We start from the raw sequence: 25020 nt of genomic DNA, 5'->3' as shown, positions 1-25020 counted from the left end.
ACATGTCCAGTGGACAGGGCACGGCGGGAGGTTGGAGGGCAGTGAGGAGGCAGAGCTCTGCAAGCCAAAGGAAGACTCTCTGTAGAAACCAACCCCGCGGACACCTTGACCTTGGACTTCCAGCTTCCAGAACTGTGAAAGAATAAATTTCTGTTAAGTCCCCGCCGTGGGTGGTGTTTGTTACGGCAGCCCTCGCAAAGTAAGACAAGGGCTGTGCCTAAGACAGAAGAATGAAGACTGACCTATGACCTACACGGGGTAGAGATAAACCGGGACAGAGCCTTTCTGTTAGCAGTTAGATCCGAGGGACCCTACAAAAGAGGGGGTGAACTGTGGGGGTAGAAGTTGAAAGGCTACTTGTCAGGACAGCGGTGAGCTGAGGCGATGAGAGAGCAGAAACTAAAAAAAGCAAAGGGACGGCGCCATAGAGAGCCTGAAGCAAGACATACCCAAAGGGAGAGAGACCAGAAAATGAGAGAGCCCTCGGGGGTGGAGAATCGTTCCCAAGAGGGGCTTGAGTTTCCAGCGCTTTCCCACGTTGGGCCCCAGCCCCTGTGGGGGGTGATGGGAAACCCCATTAGCCCCGGGCACCTGGGGTGCATCTCTGTTCCTTGCTCCCTGAAGACCCGGAGGAGCCAGAGAGGCTGTGTTTCGGGTTGGGTTACAGCTCAGGAAGAATGTAAGGTGTGCGGGAAGTCAGCAGGGAGCAGGCCAGAAGAGAAGGTTGAAGCCACTGTCTGGAAAGCCTGGGACTCGGGGGCCGGAGAGAGTGAGCTGTGCTGAGGGTGGGGGCGCTCGGGAGCTGGGGGTGGTCGGTGCAGCCCTGGGGCCGGAGGGTAAGGACCAGCGGCTGTAGCAAGCGGACCCTGTGGTGTGTGTGACCTGGACGCAAGAAGCGTTTATTTCTTGTCCCTGCAAAGCCTCAAGCCGTGGTTCTGTCCGCCTCCAGGGTGGATCAGGGGTCCCGGCCCCTTCCTTATGGGGGCTGCACTGTTGTGAGGTAAGTGCCCCCCACACAGGTGAAGGGGTGCGTGAGAAGGGCCTGGCGGCAGAGGGAACGGAGTGAGAGCAAGGGAGGGGAGTGAGGGGCCGCCCTGGCCTGCTGTAGGGGTGGGAGGGTGGGGACCTGACAGACAGGGACCCAGGAGTCTCGTTCCCATTCAGCTTGGAAGACCATTGGGAATCCGTGCCTACGGTGGCGACTGGGAAATTGACACCCATTCTCAGCAGCAAGAGAGGTGTGCTTGGGCCTGATCAGGACGCCGCCACCCCTTAGGCCCCTTCGTCCATCTGTCTGTCTGTTACCTGTTCTCAGTCCCCCTGATGGGCGCCCAGCTCTTGTTCTGTGTCTTGAGGCCAGACTCCCGAGAAAGGTGGGCTCCTGGGCAGTGTCCATCACAGATACTGGGTGGATGTCGTGGAGGACCGGCAGTCGTGGGCTGGGCATCTGGTCCCATCAGTGGTGCCCTGGGGCAGTCCTGTCGCGCCAGCATGGCGGCTGGGGCCCTGACGCCGCTCTGTGGGTCCGGTGGGATTTCTGAGGCTTGGCCGGTCCTGTGAGTACACATCCCTTCCTTAAACGTTAGTTTTCCTACCCTTAATATAAGGACTTGGGCCTCCGTGTTCCGTGCGGTGTCCCCTAGGGCTACATTTGCTGTAACAAAGAAGCCTGTGCTTCACTGGCTTATGATGGTAGAATTTTCTTTCTTGCTCACGGACCAGTGTGTGAAAGCACGGTTGGTGCAGAGAACAGGTTCTCCTACAGAGCGACCCAGGGACCCAGGCTCCTCCCATCCCCTTTCTTTAGGGTCTTGGAGTCTAAGCCAGTGGATGGAGAAGGAGAAGGCGTCTTTAACTGTCTCAGCCCAGAATTAACCCCTGTTACCTCTGTCGTTCATTGGTGAGCCTTGGCCCCATGTCTGTTCCTGGAAGCCAGAGCCTGGGGAGTGTGGCTCTGGCTAGGCTGGTCCTTCTGACCAGCAGCCTCACTTTATGGAAAGGGATCAGAAATCTCGGTGCACGGCTAGCCGGTTCTGCTATGTGTGTGGGGTTCAGTTTTGAACTTGTCTCCATCCTCTTCTTCAGGCAACGGGTATCCTTTTCCAAAAAGAATCTTGAAGCCAGTGGTCCTAGTTTCCTAGTTTATTGCCTTGAGGCAGAATCCTACTTTATTGCCTATAATAATGTTTGCAGCTAGCCAAAGAGGCCTTAGCTACCGGGCAAAGTTCTCATAGCTCCGGGGGGCCCCCCTACCCACCCCAGCAGGCTAACAGAGATAACAAGTGTCCAGGAGAGAGGAAAGAGGAAGCAGCGCCTGCTTTTCAAATGAGAAAGCAGGAGAAGGGGAGGAAGAGCAGAAAAATAGTTGTGTCTTCTGAAACAAGGAAGAAGGCCACCTGCCCGCTTTCGTTTCTCTGGTAAATATTTGACTGGATGTTTGCCTTTTTCTCTGTGGTTTTTGGGTGCTGTGAAGAGAACTGGGCAGAACACCAAACTTTCAGAAGCCGTCAATAACTAAGAGGCCGGAGAAGCTCACAGCACAGTCCAGAGAGGCAGGCTGCTCCCTGGGGCCACGGGCACCGTTCCCCCACCGAGATGCTTTCCCCAAACTCGAGGTGAGTTATGAGAGTCAGACTAAAGACAAGCTGCTGGACAACCACACGTTGTTGGCAACTGTATTCTTCGATGCTGGCGGCTCATGGAAACTGGCGGAAGGGCATCGGGTTAGCCGACTTGCAGGTAGGCTGGCATGCAGACAGGAACCACAGATGGGTTCCTGGGTCAGTGAAAAGATTTCTGTTTATCTTCAGTTCGGAGCCAGAGCGGAATGGGAAGAGCCCAGGCACGGTGTTGGAGGAGTCAAGTCAGAGCCCCGGCTCTGTAGTTTCTAGAAAATCTGAGTGCCTCAGTTTCCTCCCATATAAATCAGGTATAATAACTCTGACCCCCTAGCCCCCAGCTTAGGGAAGATCACAGGAGGAGAGACTGTGAAAGGACTTTGAGATCTGACAATCAGTCCAGATGCCAGCAATTAAAATTCTTGCTCAAACATTGGAACTTAAATATTTTATCTCAAATGATCTAAGAACTGAAAAGATGAGTCCAAAGTATGACAGAAAGTAGAACTGTTACTTTCTGGTGTCCTAGAGGGTCTGGTTAGGTTGTCAGGGGGCTGTCGTGGAGGGTGAGAGGCAGAAGAGGAGTTGTGGACAGACAGACATGCCGGGCGTCACTTGGGAAAGCCGGTAACAGGTTTCCCTGCTATCTGCCATGAAACTTTTCAGAAGCCAGAATGCTGGAAAGCCATTATGCGGAGAAACTTTGAGTGTTCCCAGACCCCAAAAATAACCTCTCTTAGGCTTTTCTGTTATCCTCAGACACATTTTGCTAACAGATGCACAAACTAAATGGAGATGAAGCACCAGTGCTCGCCCCGTTCGAAGCTCTGGCGGCTTGTTGGAAATGAGTCTCCCGGGGAGGGAGCATGGCGACAGCCCCCTCCCTCCCAGGGTCCCTGCTGCTTCTCTACTGGCTTGTTGTGAAACAAACCCAGGACACTGTTTTCACTTTGGCTTTTTTTTTTTTTCCATAAAGGGGAAAATCCCCTGTGGATTTCTTTTGGTTAATGGAAACAGGGACTAACATAGGGCTTCTGTGGAAGGGAAGTGGTGTAACATGAACTTTGGAAAAGCGGGGTGTAGCTGTTCCTGGAGTCCCAGGCATCGGGAACGGAGAGGGCGGGGGATGGAGAAGGACATGGGACAGGAAACAGAGCAGAGGGGGTCCTGGAGGACAGGTGGACAGAGAGGGGCGTCCGCTGAGTGCCGGGGGACAGGAACCAGGAAGCTGGAGGGCGCTCATCACTTCGTCTTCTCTCCAGCTGGACTCTGTGGGCTGAGAGGGAGCAGGGGAATGTGGTTGGACGTGGACTTCTGGGAGGTCCCTCTGGTCACAGGGTAGAGGACAGATGAGGGGGCAGACCAGGAGGGGTGAGACAGGGCGGGAATTGCACCATGAATCCAGGTGACAGTGAGGGTAGCCTAGACTGTGGCAGGGGCTGGGGCACAGAAACACGTCTGGATTCAACAGGGATCGGAGAGTGCCCCTGACTGGGTTGGATCTGGAGGTGAATTGGAGAACGTGCCTCTGGGTCTCTGGCTTGGCCAAATGAGGGGACGGTGGTGCCATTCCTGACATGAGGAACCCCAAGGAGGAGCAGGTTGGCAGGGGTGTCCAGTGGGGACGCGCTGGACTGGAGTCCCGTGGGACATCCAAAAGGAGAGGACCAGGAGCCTGGCAATTGGCTGTATGGTCTCAACTCAGAATAAATCTGTGCTGCACCCAGAGGACGTGACCGACCCCATGGCCTTCAGGGGCCCCTCCCAGGACCTCCTCTTTATCATGGTCATTGCCTGGACCCAGGCTGCCTTGTCAGGCCCTTCTCACGGGGCAGGGCTCAGGCCTGAGCATGTTGTTCTGATCTGTCTGGCCAGTGAAGAGTAGGGGTCACTGTCATCTCTGTGGACCCCCGGCATGGAGCCATTATCCATGTCTTAGTGTGATTTCAAAGAATTTATTTATTTATTTGTGAGAGAGAGGGAGAGCACAAGCAGGGGGAGCAGCAGGCAGAGGGGGAAGCAGGCTGCCCACTGAGCAGGGAGCCTGATGCGGGGCTCAATCCCAGAACCTTGGGGTCACCACCTGAGCTGAAGGCAGATGCTTAACCAACTGAACCACCCAGGCAACCCCTTAGTGTAATTTTAATGTGTGAGTCTGTTTCCTGTTTAGAAAATAGAAGAAGGGTTCACATGCCAGCTCTGCCGCTTACTAGCTGAGGGCCTGTGGTCATTTACTTCCTCTCTCGAAAGCCTCAGTTTTTCTACCCATGAAGTGGGAATAAGAGTCCACGTTCCATAGGCTGTAAAAGATTCAGGGAGATAATAACTTTAAAGACTGTAGCCCAATGTCTAGCACATGGTAAACCTTCAACAAACAGCACCTGTTATTATTGTTATTTTATTAGGTGAGAAGAAGTGAAAATGAACGTTGCTTTATCGGACATTTAGGAATGGTAGCAGTAGAAAAATGGGCTTCTGCCTTCTTTATTCACTGATTTTTTTTTTTTTTTTTTTGTGGTAACCCTCTCTGAACTTTTCAGACATGGGTGAGAACACCCCCTCACATACCCACCAGGCTGACCATTCCGAGCTGTGCAGAAAGCTCGAAGGAATGGGTGAGGTGAGAGCAGAGGAGAATAGAGAATAAAGACCTAGACACGTTGGGGGGGGGGGGTTAGAAAATGGAATAAAGACACAAAGGGCCTATTAACACCTCATCTCCGATCTTCAGAGCTTAAAGTTCATGCCTGTGTCAGAGTCCCCTGTGGATAAATGACAGCCTCTCTCTGAACCTCGCTAAGGACATAGCGAGACCTCGGGAGTGAGAGCGCTGTGTGAGCTGTGCAGCCCCGTGCTATCCTGCGGCGTCCGTAGCTGGGCGCCGGCAAAGATCCCACGGTTCCTGGGCCCCAGGCAGAGAGCTCCGTTCCCCACCTGGCCGAGCTGCTTCTGTCTCTCTGAGACACTGGTGGAGCCCGGACACCCACCCAGGATGTCCAGCTCGTTGGTACAAGGTTCTCCTGTGGATCTTGATAATGCTGGTGCCAGCCCAGGGGAGTGCCCTAGGGCCCCCTGGGGGCCAGGCTGCTGCTTGGAATCCGCCTGCAGCTCACGGAACAGCATCTGGGGGAGGCAGCTGCAGGGAAGGGCAAGATGGGCCTCAGTTAGCCATGCACCATCCAGACCCATTCTTTCTTCCCTTTTTTTTTTTTCAGATTTTATTTCTCCATTTGAGAGAGACAATGAGAGAGAGAGAGCATGGGGGGAGGGTCAGAAGGAGAAGCAGACCCCCCCACTGAGCAGGGAGCCCCATGCGGGGACTCGATCCTGGGACTCCAGGATGATGACCTGAGCTGAAAGCAGTCGCTTGACCAACTGAGCCACCCAGGCACCCCTGATCTAGGCGAGTGCTGGCATCCCACCCATTCCACAGACATGCAACCAAGGCTGCAGGAGGAGAAATGATTGACCCCAGGTTGCAAGACTGTTTGAGTCCAAATCCCAGGCTCTTCCCTCCAGACAGACTGAGGTTCTATATGAGCATGAAAACACTCCATTACACACCCTCTAAAGGAGGTTACCGACCCATAGCTGACCCTTTCTAACTGTGCAGCAAAGTCAAAATGAAAGGGAGTAGTCAAGGTAAAAAAAAAAAAAAAAAAAAAAAGGAATTGGGATTTTGGACACAGAGGAGACAGAAGTCCTGGGGGGGAAATGGAATAAGAACAGGGTGTGTAAATATCTTTCATGAAACAGCTTTCCCCTGACTCTCAGAGAGTCACAGAAAGTGACAGAGACAACAGGCAGTAAGAGAGAAGCAGAAGACATAGAACTTTCTGGAAAGGCTGTCAGAGGCGGGCCTAAAGTGGGCAGCAGGGATGGGAAGAAAATAAGACATCGTCTGCAAGGCGGCCACCTGTGTGGGTTTCATGATTGTCATGGACTTAATTTTATTTTGTTTTTCACAGTTTAAAGCTTTAAAATTGGAAGTGTACCATTTATGCAGAAGAGGAGGGAATAGTATGCCGAACCCACTTATTCCCATTACTGAGTCCCATGGCCATTCTGGTTTTGTGGGCACCCCCAGCCGCTCACCCCTTCTAGACAGCCTGTCATTTCGTCGTGCATGTCAGGTGTGAAGGGCGTTTTCCTCCCCTCATGGAACTCTTAGAGCTGTACACAGATGACCTGGAACACAAGGTCAAGCCTTCACAGCCCCTGTGCCTCTCTGGTCTTCATCTGAGAGTGTTCAGCCTGCCCTGGGCACAGGCGTATATTATGACATTGAAGAGTCCTAGAATGTGTCAGAAAGTTCTTATGTGATGGTCCACATTGCCAGGGCTCGAGTCCTGCTGGCTCCTCTCCTTACTAGCTGGGGAAGCTTGGACAAGCTTCCTGACCTTTCGGTGCCTCTGTTTCCTCACCTGTGAAATGGGGTGATGGGGTGATAATAGTGTCTCTGTCACAGGACTGTCACGGGCATGAAGTTCACTAAGAAACTGACAGCCCTTTAAGCGTAGCTTGGTGCACAGTGGGCCCCGGGCAGATGCCGGCCGTCCCTCCACCCACTTAAGGGAATGGTGGTGAGCACCTTCTGGGGCCACGTGCTGGGCCAGCAGCCAGACTCATAGAGATGGATGAGGAGGGTCTCAGCCCCTGGGGAGCTCCCCATGCAGTGGGTGTGCAGATCCAGGAAGAGACACTTCCCAGCAGTGGGCTGTGCCCCAAGTAGTTCAGCCTTCTCAGTTCCCCCCTCTGAGTGATCAGACTGAGGAGCCACATGGCACTTAGCAGCAGAGCCAGGTGGCCTCGAAGCAGTCGTTCTGGCCAGTTCCCTACATGCGGGTCTCAGGAGCCAGCGGCTCTGGAGGGCAGTGGGGCTCTTCTGGACAGCATGGAGGCGGGTCGTTGGGCCGAGTGTAGGCGGCCACTGTGGCTACTGGTTAACCAGGTGAAGGACTTCAGTCCACTGCGTGGTCATGGGGCCAAGGGCAGGGGGGTCCCTGATACCCCTCTGCTGAGCAAGAGGCAGGGGGTGCCAGGCTGTGCCATTCAGTGGATTGAGAAGGGCTGACTGCACACACTCCAAGGACAGAGGAGCAGACAGGCTCTGGTCTGTCTGCCTGAGGAGGTGGAAACACAGCCAGCAAGACTGCCTTTTCTGCCCAGCAGCAGGAAAATCCCTTTTTTTGGTCAGAGCTGTGCAAAAGCGGGAACAGGATAGAAAAGAACATCAGTTCTCGCTGAGCGTGAGGTGGGCACTTGACTCTCACTGTGTCTAGTCATTGGGCAGCCTGGAAGGAGGAGTAGAAGTCCAGAGAAGGCATGGCTCACCCACGGTCACACAGCTGCTGAGCGGTGGGGCTGGCTGGCTCTCAGGTCCATCTGGCTTCCATTCCCTCCCGACCCTGCTGACTCGGGGAGAAGGAAGGGTTGGCTTTGTGGGGGAGACGATGCCCACGCCTAGAAGTGCCCAAATGAGACATCTTTGCTTCCTAGGTATGGTTGTGGTGGGGAGGGTCCTAGAAGGCATTCAGGCATCCAAGAGGGATGGATTCCAGAGCCTTCTGGTGACTGGGCAGGAGTCTGTGATTCCATGGCTGGGTAGATGAGAACGTTTTCCCTAAGGGGTAGACAGGACACAGCTATGACACAGGCGAGCCCACCACACCCAGTGTTGCGTGTTTCTCATTCTCCCTCTCTCCCCTTTCCTTCCTTCCTTTTTCATTCATTCATTCAGCACCTAGTTTGGTTTGTTATGGACCTGTCTCAAGTCAGAAGCTAGGGGCGGGGCTGGGATGGGATGGGAGATGGTTGGAATTTAAAGCCGAGTGAAACGTTTCTTGCTTTGGAAAAGCCCAGAAAAAGAGTGAGAGCTCGGGCCTGAAGAAAGCACCTGAGACAGGAGGTGACGAATGCCAGGGAACCGTGTGGCTGAGGAGATGGGGGGGGAGTCCTTCCCAGGGGAGCGCCAAGGGATGGACTCTGGCACCAGGGAGACGAGCCAGGGCGAGGAGGCTGGTGCAGGGTCCTGAAGGGCAGGCTGATAAGGGCCTGGGCTAAAGAGTTTCCAGATGATCTCACCAGCTGTGACACATCAGAGCAAGGCCTGGTGTTTGGGAACCCCTTGGTGCAAGGACAGTTGCTTGCCAAAGGTATGGTGAGTCAGACGCCTTCAGGGATGGCGGGGCCCCTGCCCTCCCGATCACCTCCTAATCAGGGTTTTTTCCAAGCAGCTGACTGAGATCCATTAGTGGACTGTAAAGTTAATTTAGTGGTTATGACCAGCCTTTTACAAAATAGAACAGGCCAGAACAAAATGAAGAGAATTGAATCAGATTAAAAATCCTAGAGGACACCGTGCATAGGAAGGGTATTGTGTTGTGAAAATTAGTTTTACGTGGGCTCACACACATACACACGTGTGAACTGGCTCATGGCGACAATGTGTACTTGACCACACCTATGACTTGTAGTCAAAAAACCTGAAAACACTGAACTGACCCAATCTCCTCCTTTGGCAGAGCTTGGGAGAAGAGGTTAGGTTGGGCACTCGCCCCCTCTTGTGTTTTTTCCTCTAAACTTCTCTTTCTCCCAAAGCATAATTTATATCGACATCTGTTTCCAGAGTTGGACATCCTCATTATTCTTGCCAGAGCCAGGGCCATGTCTGCCCAGTGGTGGGCCGGAGATGTACAACAGCTGGCTCCCTGGAAAAAATATATGTGCTCGACATACGCTGTACCTACCTAGCATGTATCACACAACTTACACGTGATGAAATACACAACGCTCTTTATTACGGAGTCCATACAGCCAGTTAATTCTGGTGGAATGCTTTCATTGATTTTTGCTGAACTCTTATCTGTAGCCAACCTGCAATTGATGAATGAGCATAGTTTCGATGTGAATGTTATTTGATCATTTTATTTGCACTAATGAGTAAGACAAATGTGAAACAATGAAGACAAGAGTTCGGTCAGAACATCACTTGTTCATCAATTGATGGAAACTATTTCTAAGATGAATAGGATAAGAGTTTTTGAATTCTGGAAGAACAGTTTCAGATGCCAGAAGAAGGCATCACCCGTGGAGGGCGGGTCTTCTATATTTAGGGCTGTTGCTTGCCGCTGCCCTGTAGACGTTCACCCTTCAGCACACCTGCCCCACCGGGATCTGCCAGGAAGGGATCTCCGTGGCTTTCGAGCTTGGGTTGCTTGTGGTAGGCTTCGTATGTTCACGGCAGTGGCTGCTGGAGAGGAAGTGTAGCCCAGGGTGCCACACTCCGTGCCTGTGGACCCGTTGTGAGCTCACCTGTTTCCAGCTGCTGCCAGACCAGCTCTCGGTTCAGCCCCTCGAGCAGGAGACAGGCCCGCTGGTGCATCTGTGTGGGAGGTCTGGAATAGTGTGATGGTTCTGTATGTACTGACATGAGATGTTTCCTTTCCTAAGTAAATGCATTTTCTTTCCTTGATTAAATGAAAAAATCGAGTTTAGTTCGACCCAATTTTTGCTTAACATTTTGCTTAACACTATAGATGTTGTAAACACACATAGTTATGGGAGGAGAAAGGACTTTTATTTACTACTTTACACATTTATACATTTGTACATATTTTGAGTGTTTTACAATGAGCATATATTACATTTCAAATGTTATATACATGCACGCGTGAGAGAGTGGCACAGTGAGGATAGAGAGAGACAGAGAGAGACTGAGCATATCTGTAGGCACCTTTCTGAGTATTTCCTTAGCTTACATTTTTCAGAAGTAGAATTCCTGGAAGTGGGATTGCTGTGTTTGGAAAGTTCTTGGTGTATATATTGCAAAATTAGCCCGCAGAATGGTTACACCAGTTAACACTCTTTTTTTTTTTAAGATTTTTATTTATTTATTTGATAGAGAGAGATCACAAGTAGATAGAGAGGCAGGCAGAGAGAGAGAGAGAGAGAGAGAGAGAGAGGGAAGCAGGCTCCCTGCCGAGCAGAGAGCCCGATGTGGGACTCGATCCCAGGACCCTGAGATCATGACCCGAGCCGAAGGCAGCGGCTTAACCCACTGAGCCACCCAGGCGCCCCCCAGTTAACACTTTTACTACCAGTAAATGGATACTAACTTGTCTTAACCTATAGTAATATTGGGTAGTATTTTCAATAATTCCCCATTTAATAGATAAGATAACATTTTATCTTAACTTCTACTTTTTTCACTAGCTGGAATTTTAAGAACTCTGCATATTTCTATCTTCTTTGTTGGTGGCTTACTGTTCTTCAGACATTCTTGTTCTTGTGGTGTTTCTCTTCTAATCTTGATTTTGTTTTTTTCTCTTCCTGTAGTTGGTTAGAGCGATCGAATTTTCTTTCTTCCATAGATACTGTTTAATATACGGGTTTACACTGTAATCATATTCTTCCAGCATTTTCCTATGGATTTGTAACATACTTACTTAGAACTACTTTTTTCTTATACTGCCCAGAAAGAGAAAACCGTTTTCTTCATCATCCTGCCAAGCAGGAGAAGGGGATGGTGCCATTCTCCCCTCTGGGTCCACATCTGTTCCCACCCTGCCCCTCCCCCCTGCAGGGTATCACTGGGTATTTTACCTCCAATTTGGCATTTCACACATTATGGGTCACAGTAACTGCTCACCGAGATATTTATTTATTTAGAGAAAGCATGAGTTGTGGGGGGAGGCATAGCAGAGAGAGAGGGAGATGATCTCCAACTGACTATGCCAAGCACAGAGCTGGATGCGGGGCTCGATCCTGCAACCCCAAGATCATGACCTGAGCCAAAATCAAGAGTTGGATGCTTAACTGACTGACTGAGCCAACCAGGCATCCTGATATTTAACCATGTATTTTACTCATTTTTCTGTTCATTGTTACTTTTAAATCCTTCTCCTTCTTCCTAGAATCCTCTTTCTTATTTCTTGAGAATTTCTCCCACTTTTTTTTCCAGAGGGTCTTTTTTGTCCTTGTGTTTCTAAGAATGCTATCTGTATATAAAGATATATCTTTCTAGATATATCTAGATTATATCTAGACTTATCTAAATAAATTTATATTCATATATGCCATATATTTATATATTTATGTATTTATTTAAATGTATATTTTCTTAAAATCCTGTGCTAAGGGTTAACAGTAAATTTTGCTGATTTTTTGCCTGCTGTTGCTCCTTGTGCCCTTCTACTTCCTTGGATTTATGCTTCTTATAAAAGATTTCCTATAGTGATGACTTCAGAGAGGTTCTGTCTTGCCCCTTCAATTTTTAGCTCCCTTTTGTGGTGTAATCTTTCCTCAGATGTTTGATGGCCCTCGACTGTGTGCTCATCTTTGGGACTGAGTGGCCACTGGGGTGCCCGCTTTCTGGAAGGTGGCTTGTCCTAAGCTGCCGTCAGGGCGGCGGGTTGGAGGGTGAGACACCGCTAGGTGGGGTGCCTCTGGGGCTGGCCATCTGGAAGGTGAAGCTCCTGGTCCCTCGCAGACCACCTGTGATCCAGAGCACTACCCGTCTCTCTCTCTCTGTGACCCATATACACCACTCCTGGGGACTGCCCCTGGCTGGTCAGCGGAGGTGGGAGGAGAGCTGGGACTCTGCGAGACCCCAGTTCATCGTTCAGTAGGCTGTTGGCAACGCTGTCCTGCTTCCCCTCTTGCACTGTGGGTGTAGAGCCCTGTGTGTGTGGCATTGTTGACTCATGCTTTTTCTCTTTGCTGTTATTTATTTGACAGAGAGAGTGAGCGAGCAACAGCACAAGCTGGGGGAGTGGCAGAGGCAGAGGGAGAAGGCAGGGAGTCCAGATGTGGGGCTCATGGGGCTCCATCCCAGGACCCCCGGGTCATGACCTGAGCCAAAGGCAGATGCTTAACTCACTAAGCCACCCAGGCTCCCCTCTTTGCTGTAATCCTAATTGTTCTGTATCATTCAGGGTCTTTTTGTAGTTTCTGTCCCTGATAGATCCCCTTCTTGCTTTCAAATATTTGTTTTCTGTGTGTGTGTGTGTGTGTGTGTGTGTTTAAGATTTTATTTATTTATTTTACAGAGAGAGGTCACAAGTAGGCAGAGAGGCAGGCAGAGAGAGAGGGAAGCAGGATCCCTGCCGAGCAGAGAGCCCGATATGGGATCATGACCTGAGCTGATTTTTTTTTTTTTAAATGACATCTTTGTCATTTTGAGGGTTTCGTATGGGATGGGGAGGCTGGTGTATGTGCTCCGTGTACCCTCCTGAAAGCAGAAGTGTGACCTTTAGGGTTCTATCATGTTTCTGGCGACCTGGGTTCCCGCATCTTCCCCACCACTTCTAGGATCTTTCAGACCCGTGGTTACACAGACCTGGAGAACATTGGGGTTTTAAAGAACCACAGGGGAAGGTGCTCTGCTCATGGGTTTCCCTGAGGAGTGCTCTTCCCTGAGACCTTGGAGGGAAAAGCAGGAGCCGCCAGGGAAGGAAGCCTGGAGAGGGCCAGACGGATGCCACCATGGGTAGCGCAGACCTTTGGGCGCCTGTGAGCGCGCCTGGGGGGAGGGGGTGGAGTGGAATCCGAGCTGTAAGAACAAAGTATGGGGGAGTCCGGAAAGGAGAGGGTCCCTGTCAAGAGAAGTTGTGGAACTGCTTTGTCGTCTTTTAGCCCTGAGGCCCCAGCATCCTGCTCCTGCAGCCTGGAGAGGACACGGTCCGCAGCCACTGGCCCAGATGCCCGCGGCATTCCTGCCCAGTTAATGAAGATCCAGACTCCCACACAGGGAGGTCCTGCCGAGTCTCGGCGGGAGTGGGGGGCACCTTGTTAAGTGTTGGCATGTTTTTCTGAAAATACAAAAGTAAGAGGATTTCTTAGTTTTATTTGAAAAGGATGTCCAAATTAGATAAGCCTTGGGCCTCACAGAGCCTGAACCTGTTCCCGACGGTGTCATCAAGAAAGGAAGGAGCTAGGAGCACTGCTGGCTCAGTCCATGGAGCGTATGACCCTTGACCTTGGGGTCATGAGTTTGAGCCCATGTTGGGTATAGAGACTACTTAGGAGATAAATTAATTAACCCTAAAAAAAAAAAAAAAAAAAAAAAGAACGAAAGAAAAAAGGAGTTAGATCTGGTTAGCAGGACAGTTGGATAGATAATCAGGCTGGAGAAAGAAATATGGATAAGTATAAATCCACTTAGGGAAGATACATCACAGTGGGCAGTGCTGGCCCTGAGGAAGCAAAGTTAAAAAAGATCAGATGGTCTTAGTGGGGTACATGCCGAGCTCCTGCCAGTGATGCTCAAGGCTGACGGGTCAGTGACTGCAGCCGTGACTGATGGTGTGAATGTGGTTTGGGCTGTTTTTCAGAACCAGGCAGCTAAATGGCACCTGTGTCGGCTCTGTGGACTTGGAGCTCTTCCTCCATTATTCCCTCATCCCATCAGTAAGTAGAAGCAGGGGAGAACATGGCACAGACTGGGTCACTCCCATACACAGACTCCCAGAGGGGCCTGAACAGGTCAGCAGAGAGACATCGGGTGAATTTCCTCAACCTGCTCTCTTGCATTATGCACCAAAAAAGCAGGCAGAAGAAGTCTTTTTATTTATTTTTTATTTTTTATTTATTTATTTTTAAAAATATTTTATTTATTTGACAGAGAGAAATCACAACTAGGCAGAGAGGCAGGCAGAGAGAGGAGGAAGCAGGCTCCTCGCGGAGCAGAGAGCCTGATGTGGGGCTCGATCCCAGGACCCTGGGATCATGACCTGAGCTGAAGGCAGAGGCTTTAACCCACTGAGCCACCCAGGCACCCCAGAAGAAGGCTTTTTAAGGCCAAAGAGTCAAAGACACTGGTTTTTAGGGGAGTCAAAAAAGAGTTCTTCTAAGGAAGCGATGACAGCTGAGGTCTGCTGGGAGATGTGGTATAGAGCCTCTCAGGCAGGCAGGAAAGCACATGCAAAGGCCCTGTGGAAGAGTGTGAGGAGCTGAGAGAGCTTGTGTGACTGGAGTGGGGAGCTGAGGTGGAGGTATCTGGGAGGTGAGTGGACCTGGGTCCGGCGGAGCCCTGCGGGGCTCTATGCGAAGGAGTGGTGTCTGCATTCCAAGTGCAGTGGGGAGTAACTGGAGTGTTTCCAGCACGAGGCTGGTGTGATCAGATTTCTGTTTTGAAATGATTTTTCTGGTCGCATTGCGGGAATCAGTTAGAGGTAGGCCAGAGAGGAGATGGCTGTAGATTTTGGCTCATCCTGGATGGTGGTGGTCAGCTTAAGACTTTTGGGAGGTAAGACAATAGGACTGGGTAATGCATAGGATAGAGAAGTTAGGGAGAGGAAGAGTTGAGGAAGTGTGGGTTTTATCACTTGCACAGCCAGAAGAATGGTGGTATCTGCCATTCACTAGTTAAGGAGAACCAGAAGAGATCAGGGTTTGGGGTGATTGAAAGAACGGGGCAGGGAAGCAAATCATGAATTCCATTTTAAGACATACTGAGTTTAAGAAGCTTTCAATACATCCAAAAGAAATGCCAACTCTGTAGTCTGATGAACAGTTACGGAGCTCATGAGCAAGGTCTGGGCTGAAGAGTCAAGCATGTGAGTCTTCTCTGCATTGATGGTCATTGAAGGCATGGATGTGGGTGAGAGGATCCGGTACTAAGGGGTCCTGGACTGAACTGTGAGGCACTATAAGGAGCACTTTAATAATCCAGGAGAGAAGGCTGAGAGGTAATGGAGAACACCCGGGAAAGCACAGCTGATGGAAGCCCAGGGAAGAGGGTGTTTCTAAGAGGAGGAGGTGGTCAACACCGTGGAATGCGGCTGAGAGATCAAGCCAGATTTGGGCGTCAAGATTCCATTGGATTGATGGTAATTTTTGACTTTGGCCAGAGGTGTTTCCATGGATGGGGGTGAAGCCAGGTTAGGGGGTTAAAGAGCAAGCGAGAGGTGAGGAAATGAAGGCAGCGAGTGTAGACAGTTCTCAAGAGGTTTCTAGTAAAGGGGGAGAGACAAGGGGTATCAAGAATTGCGAATATGATTGAATCCACAGCAGGTAAAAACAAAAACAAAAACAAAACAAAGAAGGATTTGTAACCTGACAGGGTTTATCCCCTTTTTACAGATGAGGAAATAGAAATCAGTGAAGTTAGGTCTCTCTTCCAGTCAATTTGTGGGGGAGACAGGACTTGAACCTGTTCAGGGCAACGCAAAGGTAAGCTCAGTACAAAACTGAGCTTTCTGGAAGCTCAAGAGTGCATGTAGTTAGCTCCCCGCCTCGGGGGTCTGAGGAGTCACAGACACTCCGTGCCCTCTGCTCACCCACATGTTTTCTTTCAGGGAAGGCCCGTGGCCCCGCTATGGATGAATGGTCCCACTGATGCTCTCCTCTTCTCTTCCCATAGCTTTTCATCATTTTGATCTTGTCCTTTCTCCAAAGACGAGAGCACCGTAAGCAGAGAGAGGACACTTCTCACCTCCTGGGGAACCGCTTTGAAATCATCATGTGAGTGGAGCTGGGGCTGATCACTACAGCTGTTGCAAGGCCAGCACAACTCCCTGTTACCGCTCCAGCCTTGCCTCCTCTCCACCCCTCCTTACCCTCTCTGCCCCATCCCTGCCCAGCTCTGGGAGTTTAGAATTGGCCTCCAAGCCAGTGTGGCCTCAGCACCCAGGGCTGCCCAGATGTGATTCCGATGTTTCAAGGAGGCTCCACTCTCTGTGGGAAAGGCCTTTGCACACCCGGCACCATGGCGGTCTTGGGAAGCCGGAGGAAGCGAGCTCTGGGATGGTCGCCGGCAGCAGCAAACATTCATGCTGGGATGGCACCATGGGTCACACACCAGGAGATCCCGCTGGGATGAGGCTGCTTTCGAGCCCTTGCTGGCTCTGCCATCCTGAGTCTCTGCACCCCTGATCACGTTTATCTTTATGCTCTAATCGTTCAAGCCACATCCCCTTTTAATAATTCATAATAATAGTGATGATAAAGCAGATAACAGTTATTGCACAGTGACCGTGACCCAGGCACTGAACCATTTGCTTGGCCTACATTACTTGGATGAACCCTCTTGCCGACCTAGTATGCTGGAAGTTCTTATCCTCAGGTCATGGATGACAGCCCAAGTCCACACAGCTAACAAGTCACGAGAGCTTTCACTGAGGTCTGCTTGATATTTGCTCTGATTCCCCCGGTGTTGGAGCCTAAGCAGGCTCGAGTGTGAAGACTCACTAAGGTCTCCACCTTGGGCTCTGGCGAAGGGAGAGGAAGTCAGGGCATCGAGACCAAGGCTAGCAGTGACCTACGGCTTCAGGGTGACAAAGGGAGGCCCTGTGCCAGCTCTGAGGAGCAGACTCATTCTGGAAAGCACCCACTGAAGGGGTCAGTTGATCCCAAAAGGCCAGGCCTGAGCCCCACTGTTTGGGGTGCAGAGCCAGACTCTGCCCTGGGCTCTGACAGGCGGGACTTGTGCGGGACTTTTTAAGAAGCAGGAGCTCCATATAGGTCATGTTGAACTGCTTCGACTTCAGTTGGTAAGGGCACAGCTTGCTTGCTCCCTGGCCACTTTCCCATTAAAACCCCCGCTTTTCTGAGGAGTTCTGTCAGGCCCACCGTCTTCACGCTTCGGAAGCCCCTCGCTTGTGTGTGGCACGCCAGTTTGCCAAGCAGTTCTTCATTTGTGCCCATGGTGTCGCTGCCACAAGCAGAGTGGGGGTTGCCCTCTGTCTGAAGGATCTGGAAACAGTCTCACCTATCTCTGAGGTACCACAGGTGGGACTGACTGAATTCGGTTCCTGTCCACAAAACCGGAGTTGGTGAACGTGCGCTGAGCACCCACTCTTTTCAAGAGCCTGTACTAGGTACCCTCCCCTTGGAGCATATAGTTCTCTAGACAAAAAAATAGTGTGTGAAACACGGACATGCCCTTAGGGCTGAGGGGACACAGGCAAGGCAGCAACTAGGTGGGCCTGCTGGGAGGGGTCCGGGTGAGAGTGGGGGGATCTTCCCGGAAGAGGTGCTCCTTGAGCTGGGCCTTGAAGGGCAGGATGAGCAAGACTAAAGGGGCAGGAGGTGAGATCCAGACCCTGGCCCCAGGTCCCTGCCTCTGCGCATTGCTCCCAGTGTTTTCATCAAAATTTGCTTCAGATGGTCCTTTGACAGCAAAGTCTTCTCTTTTTTCCAGATGTGGTTGCTTATTTTGATCTGGACAGAGCTATTTTGGTTAGAAGAAACATATCTTGTAAAGGTTGTTTCTGTAGAAGGAAAATAAAGGATTTTTGTAAAGTTACAGAGATTGCACAGAACCTGGCAAGGCCAGCCTCATGACTGCTGGGTCTCCTGAGATGGCCATCTCTGGGAGACTAATTCTGTTCTTGCCTCCCTGCATCACGAGAGCCCCTCAGCACCATTTTATTATTGTCCTCTCTGCTGTCTGATTTTATCATCTGATTTAGGATCCTTCCTTCCCTAAAACCTCCGTTTGCCTCTAGCACCAGCTCTGGTCCCAATTGGGCATGGCTTTCCAGAACAGAATTTTAACAGCTGACTGGCCCATGTCCTCAGGGTCAGAAGCCCAAAATCCAAGACCAGGCATCTGACTGGCCCACCCAGGTTCAGGTGGTCACCCCTGGTCCAATCAACTGTGGCCGGGAAGGTACACTTACGTGGAACCCACACGGCCAATGCTACCCAGACCTCCCCAGGGATGTTGGGGCTCTCCTAGTGGCAGGGCACAGGGCAGGCTTCCCCAGGCCTGTCGAGCACATAGTCCTTGTTTTGGTCTCTTGAGTCACACTGCCTGTGTCTCTCATAGATGAAACTCATCCTATTTTGTTTGTTCTCATGGTTATTACCGTCCTTGCTTGTGTCCCTTCCCCCATTCTCCTCCCCAGGACTTGGAGCTCCTCAAGGGCAAAGATTTTGGTCTTCCTCCCTTCGGTATCCTGAATCCATATTTACCCACAGAACTGACCCTGAGGGTCTCAGAAAAATGCCAGTTGAAATGAAAAATTCACCACCCAATAATCCCTCCTCAGGATAGGATTGATAATTTGGAGGTGAATTGTGGGACGGAGCCGCGGTCTGGCCTCACGAGCTGTTTCCCTCCTTCACAGACCTCTGGACTTCGTGGGCACCTTTAGTAATCGATGGTCCTATGGAGTCGCCTTTGGGGCCACAGCCAATAAGGTCATGTTCTTATTCTCAGAAGGCTACCAGACCTTGAACATCCCACAGTGGGCCCAAGGTAAGGGCTGCCACATACCGGCTGGGAATTTTGCCGTGGCAAGTCTTGCTTTCAGAGAGCACATACAGGGGTTCCCAGGGATCGGGATAAACGTTATGAGCCATCAGTGTTCCTCTCTGCCTGTAACCTTCCCAGGGAGGATGCGTCATCTGCCAGGTCTCAAAGCTTGTTTGTGGGACTTTCTTCCAGGGAGAGTCAGAGCCCCTTCAGATAGAGAATAAAGGTTTAAAAAGTGGGTTCACCATCACCCACCCCTGAAATTTCAGTCCTGAGTCCTAGGCATGCTGCCTTCTTGATATCAACAAGCCCTGGCATTCCTCCTCACAGAACAATGCTTATGTCTTTGGCCATTGGTGTGAGGCCTCTTCATTCCCCCTGGCTCTCGTTCTCCCTGAAGGATCGACTCTAACTTACAGAATAGGCCATCCTAGTACGATGACTCCAAACCTCTCTGCCCAGCCGGGTTCTCTCTCAGGGCCTGCAGGCCTGTATGAGCAAATGCCTGCCAGCATCTCATTAGTCTTTAGGGAAATGCAAATAACACTGAAATGATATGCCACCAGACACCTCTTTGATGTGTACAATCTGATAAGTTCTAACAAATGTTGACATCCATGAGATCTGGACCACAATTAAGACAATGAACCCCATAAACTTCCTTGTCGTCTTTTGTCATCTCTCCTTCCCACCCTATTCCATCACCGCCCTCATCACTGATCTTTTTCCAGAATTTTATATAAAGGGAATTATACAGAATGTACTTTTTATTTTTGGTGTATCTTTCACACAGCGTAGCTATTTTGAGATTCATATACCTTTAACCCATGCCAGAAATTCATTCTTTCTTATTGCCAGGTGGTGTTACACTATTTTGAGAAAATAGACTTTGTATGTGCCCATTCACCTTTTTTTTTCTTTTTAACGAGATTTATTTATTCATGAGAGAGAGAGAGAGTGTGTGTGCTCCTGGGGCGGGGGTGGAGGGGAGTCGGGGAAGGAGATGGAGGGAGAGTCTTAAGCAGACTCCATGCTAATTGAGTGGGGCTCAACTCCATGACCCCGAGACCTTGACCTGAACAGAAACCAAAAGTTGGAAGCCTTGTAATTGGCCATCCCACCCGGGGACATCCCCTCTTGATGGACATTTGATTTATTTGCGTCTTTAGCTCTTGCAAATAAAGCTGCTATGAACATTTGTGCACAAATCTTTGTGTACCTCTGCTTCTGTTTTCCCTGGGTATGTACCTGTGAGTGGAATGGCTGGATCTTCATGGAGAAGATCACACTTTTTAAGGAAATCGTCAAACCGTTTTCCAAAGTGATTGTTCCATTTTCGAGTACCACCGTCAGCATGCAAGACTTCTACTTTCTCTGTATCCTTGGCAACACGTAGTCAGTCTTTCTATTTTTTATTTATATTGTTGTCAGTCTCTTTTTATTTTTTTCCCCTTCTTTCTCAGCTTTTATTTTTTTTAAGATTATTTATTTATTTATTTGACAGACAGGGATCACAACTAGGTAGAAAGGCAGGGAGAGAGAGAGGAGGAAGCAGACTCCCCATGGAGCAGAGAGCCTGATGCGGGGTTGGGTCCCAGGACCCTGGGATCATGACCTGAGCTGAAGGCAGAGGCTTTAACCCACCGAGCCACCCAGGCGCCCTTTATTTTATTTTTTTAATTTTTTATGTTCTGTTAGCCAACATCTAGTACATCAGTAGTGTTTGATGTAGTGTTCAGTGATTCATTAGTTGTGTATAACACCCAGTGCTCATTACCTCACATGCCCTCCTTAATACCCATCACCCAGCTACCCCATACCCCCAGCTTCTGCCTTCTTAACCCTCAGTTTGTTTCGCAGAGTCAGTCTCTTTTAAAAATAATCTTCGGGGTCCTTAGGTGGTTCAGTCGGCTAAGCACGTGACTCTTGATTTTGGCTCAGGTGATGATCTCAGGGTTGTGAGATCGAGCCCCATGTCCAGCTCCACACTGAGGGTAGAACCTGCTTAACATTGTCTCTCCCCAAGGTTGCCTGGGTGGCTCAGTCAGTTAAGTGTCTGCCTTTGGCTCAGGTCATGATCCCAGTGTCCTGGGATTGAGTCCAGCATCGGGCTCCTGGCTCGGGGGAAGCCTCCTTCTCCTTCTGCCTGCCACTCCCTGGGTTTGTGCTCTCTCTTGCTATCTCTGTCTCTCTCTCTAACAAATATAAATAAATGACATCTTAAAAAAAAGATTCTCTCTGCCCTTCCGCACCACACTTTCAGATAATAAATAATCTTAAAAAAAAAAAGATTCTCTCTCTCCCTCCTCTACCCCTCTGTGCCACCCACTCATGCATGTACTGTCTCACTCAAAAAAAATTTTTTTTTTAATTTAATTACATTAGTTTCAGGTGTCCAACATAGTGATTCAACATCTCGGTATGTTATGCTCTGCTCACCGCAAATGTAGCTCCCATCTGTCATTACACAACGCTATTATAATGTCATTGACTATATGCCCCATGCTGTGCCTTTTATTCCTGTGGCGTTTTCATTGCATAACCGGCAACCTATGAGTCCCCTCATCTGTGGCAACCATCAGTTTGTTCTCTGTGAATATAGATCTGATTCTACTTTTTGTTTGTTTGCTTGTTTAAGAAATAACAAGTGTTGGCGAGGATGTGGAGAAAAATGAACCTTCATGGACTGTTGGTGGGAATGTAAATTGGTACAGCCACTGTGGAAAATAGTTGGGAGAGTCCTAAAATATTAAAAATAGGATTACTGGGGCGCCTGGGTGGCTCAGCGGGTTAAAGCCTCTGCCTTCAGCTCAGGTCATGATCTCAGGGTCCTGGGATCGAGCCCCGCATCGGGCTCTCTGCTTGGCGGGGAGCCTGCTTCCTCCTCTCTCTCTCTCTCTCTCTGCCTGCCTCTCTGCCTGCTTGTGGTCTCTATCTGTCAAATAAATGAATCTTTAAAAAAAAAAAAAATAGGATTACTATACGATCCAGTAATTCCACTACTGTGCATTTACCCAAAGAAAATGAAAACACTAAGCTGAAAAGATAGAAGCACCCTGTGTTCATTGCAGCATTATTTACAGTAGCCAAGGTATAGAAGCAACCTAGGTGCCCATCGATAAATGGATAAAGAAGTTGTGACACACACACACACACACGCAGAAGAATATTACTCAGCCATAAAAAGGATGAAATCTTGCCATTTGCAACAACATAGATGGACCTAGAGGGTACAGTGAAGTCAGTCAGACTGAGAAAGACAAACACCGTATGACTTTATTCATATGTAGAATCTATAAAACAAATGAATAAACCAAGTCTTTTTAATTTTAGCCATTCTAAGAAGCATGTAGTGCTGTCTTATTGTGGTTTTAATTTGCATTTTCATGATGACTGAGGACGTTGTGCATATTTTCATGTGCTTATTTGCTAACCCTACACCTTCTTTGGTAAAGGGTCTAGATTGCTTTCCTTATTTACAAAGGTGAGGGGTTTTGTTTCCTTCCTATTGAGTTTTGATAGCTCTATATCTTGTTCTGTGGGTAAGTCCTTTATCAAGTATCTGAATTGCATTTGCTCCCAGTCTGTGGCTTTTGTTTTTATTCTAGCAACAATTTCTTTTGAAAAGTTGACTTAAAATTTTGATGAAATCTAATTTTTCATTTTCTTTTATGGATCATGCTGATGGTGTCATAGAAGAAATCTTTGTCTAATCTAAGGCCATTTAGATTTTCTCCTGTGTTTTTCCTGGAAGCTTTATAATCATGACATTTTGCACTTAGGTCTATGATACATTTTGTTAATGTTTTGTGTATAGTGTGAGGTAAGGACTGAAGGGTTTTGTTTTTGTTATTGTTTTTGTTTTTTTGCTTTTGGTTATCCATTTTTTGTCAATACCGTGTATTTCAAAAACCTGTTCTTTGCCCACAAAACTGCCTTTGGACCTTTGTCAGTATCAATCGGCCACATACACATGGGTCTGTTTCCAGACTCTGCTCTCCTCCATGGATCTACAGCATGTGAGGGCTCCCATCTCTCCACACCCTCCCCAACGGTATTTTCTATTTTTAAAGCAATGACAGCATCTCAGCATGGGTGAGGTAGCATCTAATTGCCATCTGGATTTGCAGGTCCTTAAAGACCAGTGCTGTGGAGCAGCTGGCAGGGTCAGAATATCATTTCCTGCTTCGTGGCTCGAGCCCCTTCTTTTCTGTTGTCACAAAGTGATCATAGAGCTGTATCCTCCTAATACCCCGAGCCTTCCCCAGTCAGCTTCTTCCCTCCGCTGGCGTCTGGGCCCACGGTTTCCGAGCTCCTAACGTTCCTCTCCCTCTCGCTTTAGAGTCTTACGGGTCTGCAGGCCGCCTCCATGGGGGCTGTGTCGTGGGTGCCGCCTGAGATAGTCCGCAGAGCCAGGTCAGGCCAATGGGTTTTTCTCACCCGTGATCTGCAGCCTTTGTCACCTGGTCGGCTTTCAGCTGGGATTTCAGCTTCGGTGTCTTGTGTCTGCTGGCAGGTCAGGCTGTTCTGTTCTCTGGCCTTCAGACATCCCGTTGCCTTCCCCTGCTTCCACGTGTTCAGATGTCGAGACCAAATGGCCTCGAGACCTAGATTTCTGGTAGATGTTTTCTCCACGTTTGGTTTTGCCGTCTTAGTTGCCCTGTCTGCCTCTATGACAGGTAGATTGCAGAATTATGCTCTTGTGGCTTCAATCCTCACAAAAATTCTTCCTCATATATGGTCCTGTCCTGCTGACCACCCACCCTTCACATGCACATAAATACAGACCAGCCCCAACCAGTCATCTCCTTCCCATTCTCTGAGTGAGGAATGCCCTTCCTTCCCTTCTCCTCTCCATCTTACAAACGCCTGCTTGTATTTCCTGGCCTTGCTAAATGTCACCACCTCCAGGAAGCCTTCCCTGATCGGGACCCCAGGTGATGTCAGTGGCTTCCACTTCTTGTCCCCACAGCAGATTGACTGTGCCTCTGTTAACACACCACTTACCTTCCTGTCTTTACTGGACAGCAAGCCTCTCAAAGCAAGTACAGAGCTAAGGCTCCTGTAGCCTTAGTGCCTGGCTCTGGACCCGGCTTAAAGCAGATACTTCGTAAAGGTCATCTTGCATGATTAGATTTTCCTGGACCCTGTTAAACCCTCTAAGAGCTAGTCAGTGGCAGAATGAATATTATCATTGCCTCATCTAGGACAGGGTGGTTACACAAGGTTTTGTGCACACACATCACCTTGCTTTGTGTTGCCGTGGTCCCCTCCTGGTGCTTTACTCTTGGTTGTTGCTGTTTGTCCCTTTATGTGGCCTGTCTGCGCCTCACGCTGTGAGCTGGCCAAAGGCAGGGGCCAGGTCTTCTCCATCTCAATACGTAGCCAGTGCCTGGCATGGAAGAGGTCCCAGGAAGGGTCATTTGCAAGAGGGAAAGACATTCTCGCATTCCTCCTTGCGGAGCTGGGGCTTGTCCTCTCATCTCCTTGGGTCCTGAGGTAAAGCCCCATCGCTTCCACGGGACATGCTGAGCCCATGAGAAGAGGACTCACGGCATTTCTCGCTCTGTCTCTCCCAGCCTTTGTGCTGCTGATCGGAGGCATGGAGGTCGGCCTGTCCCACTTCCCCTTCTTCGCCTGCCTCTCATCAGAGTTCCAGCTGCTCAGCTCCGTCCTCGGCTTCAGCTACTCTCTGATCTGGTAAGATGGACGCCACCTGCCTGCCTTCCTGTGACTGCTTCTTCTGTGGCTGACCTCTGGACAAAGGGCTGGGGGAATTTGGGAGCTCCCCATGGAGGGCCTCTTTGCCCAGACCTGAGGCTCAAGATGGGTGGGTGGGGTGACTGGTCCCAGTCCCGCTGAGGCCTGTCTGTGGGACTGCACGTCAGGCTGCGGAAGGTTAGTCCACTGTGCTTTCTGCTTCATGAGCCGCTTGTGATCAGAATGTTCTCTGAAGTTAGCGATGGAGCAGACTTCATCTCTGTAAACTGCCCAGAGTCCCGGAGGGAATGCAGGAGTCCCATTTGGATGCTTCTTCTCTGTGCTGTCCTGTCTCCCCTGGGAGCCCAGCAGAAAGTCCGTGCACCTCAGCTTGACGTTCAGGGCACGGCGGGCAGGGCTCCCCTGTCTCTCCATCCCTCAGTCTCCAGCACACACCACCGCTCACGGCAGGCTCCTGCATCCCTTCACCCACCCGCTTAC

General features: G+C 49.9%; 1 protein-coding gene across 6 annotated transcripts in view; it reads left to right on the top strand.

The window, feature by feature from the left end:
• Positions 1–2334: 2334 nt before the first annotated feature.
• The window catches only part of LOC123952947 (stimulated by retinoic acid gene 6 protein-like), a 57578-nt gene continuing 34892 nt past the window's right edge, over positions 2335–25020 (top strand). For 2 of the 6 annotated variants that reach the window (XR_006820784.1, XM_046022680.1), the window contains exons 1-5: positions 2339–2615; positions 13952–14027; positions 15982–16082; positions 18692–18822; positions 24399–24519. Coding sequence is in view for 5 of the 6 variants with exons in the window: in XM_046022680.1 (XP_045878636.1) it covers positions 2596–2615; positions 13952–14027; positions 15982–16082; positions 18692–18822; positions 24399–24519 (449 nt within the window). In the remaining variant the exon portion in view is untranslated. Of the gene's footprint in view, positions 2616–13951; positions 14028–15981; positions 16083–18691; positions 18823–23213; positions 23236–24398; positions 24520–25020 lie in introns of those variants that run through there. The other 4 variants (XM_046022681.1, XM_046022683.1, XM_046022684.1 and 1 more) reach the window with 4 other exon arrangements.

Source organism: Meles meles, chromosome 11, assembly GCF_922984935.1.
Source record: "Meles meles chromosome 11, mMelMel3.1 paternal haplotype, whole genome shotgun sequence".
NCBI lineage: Eukaryota > Metazoa > Chordata > Mammalia > Carnivora > Mustelidae > Meles > Meles meles.
This window is presented reverse-complemented; position numbering and strand designations above follow the sequence as displayed.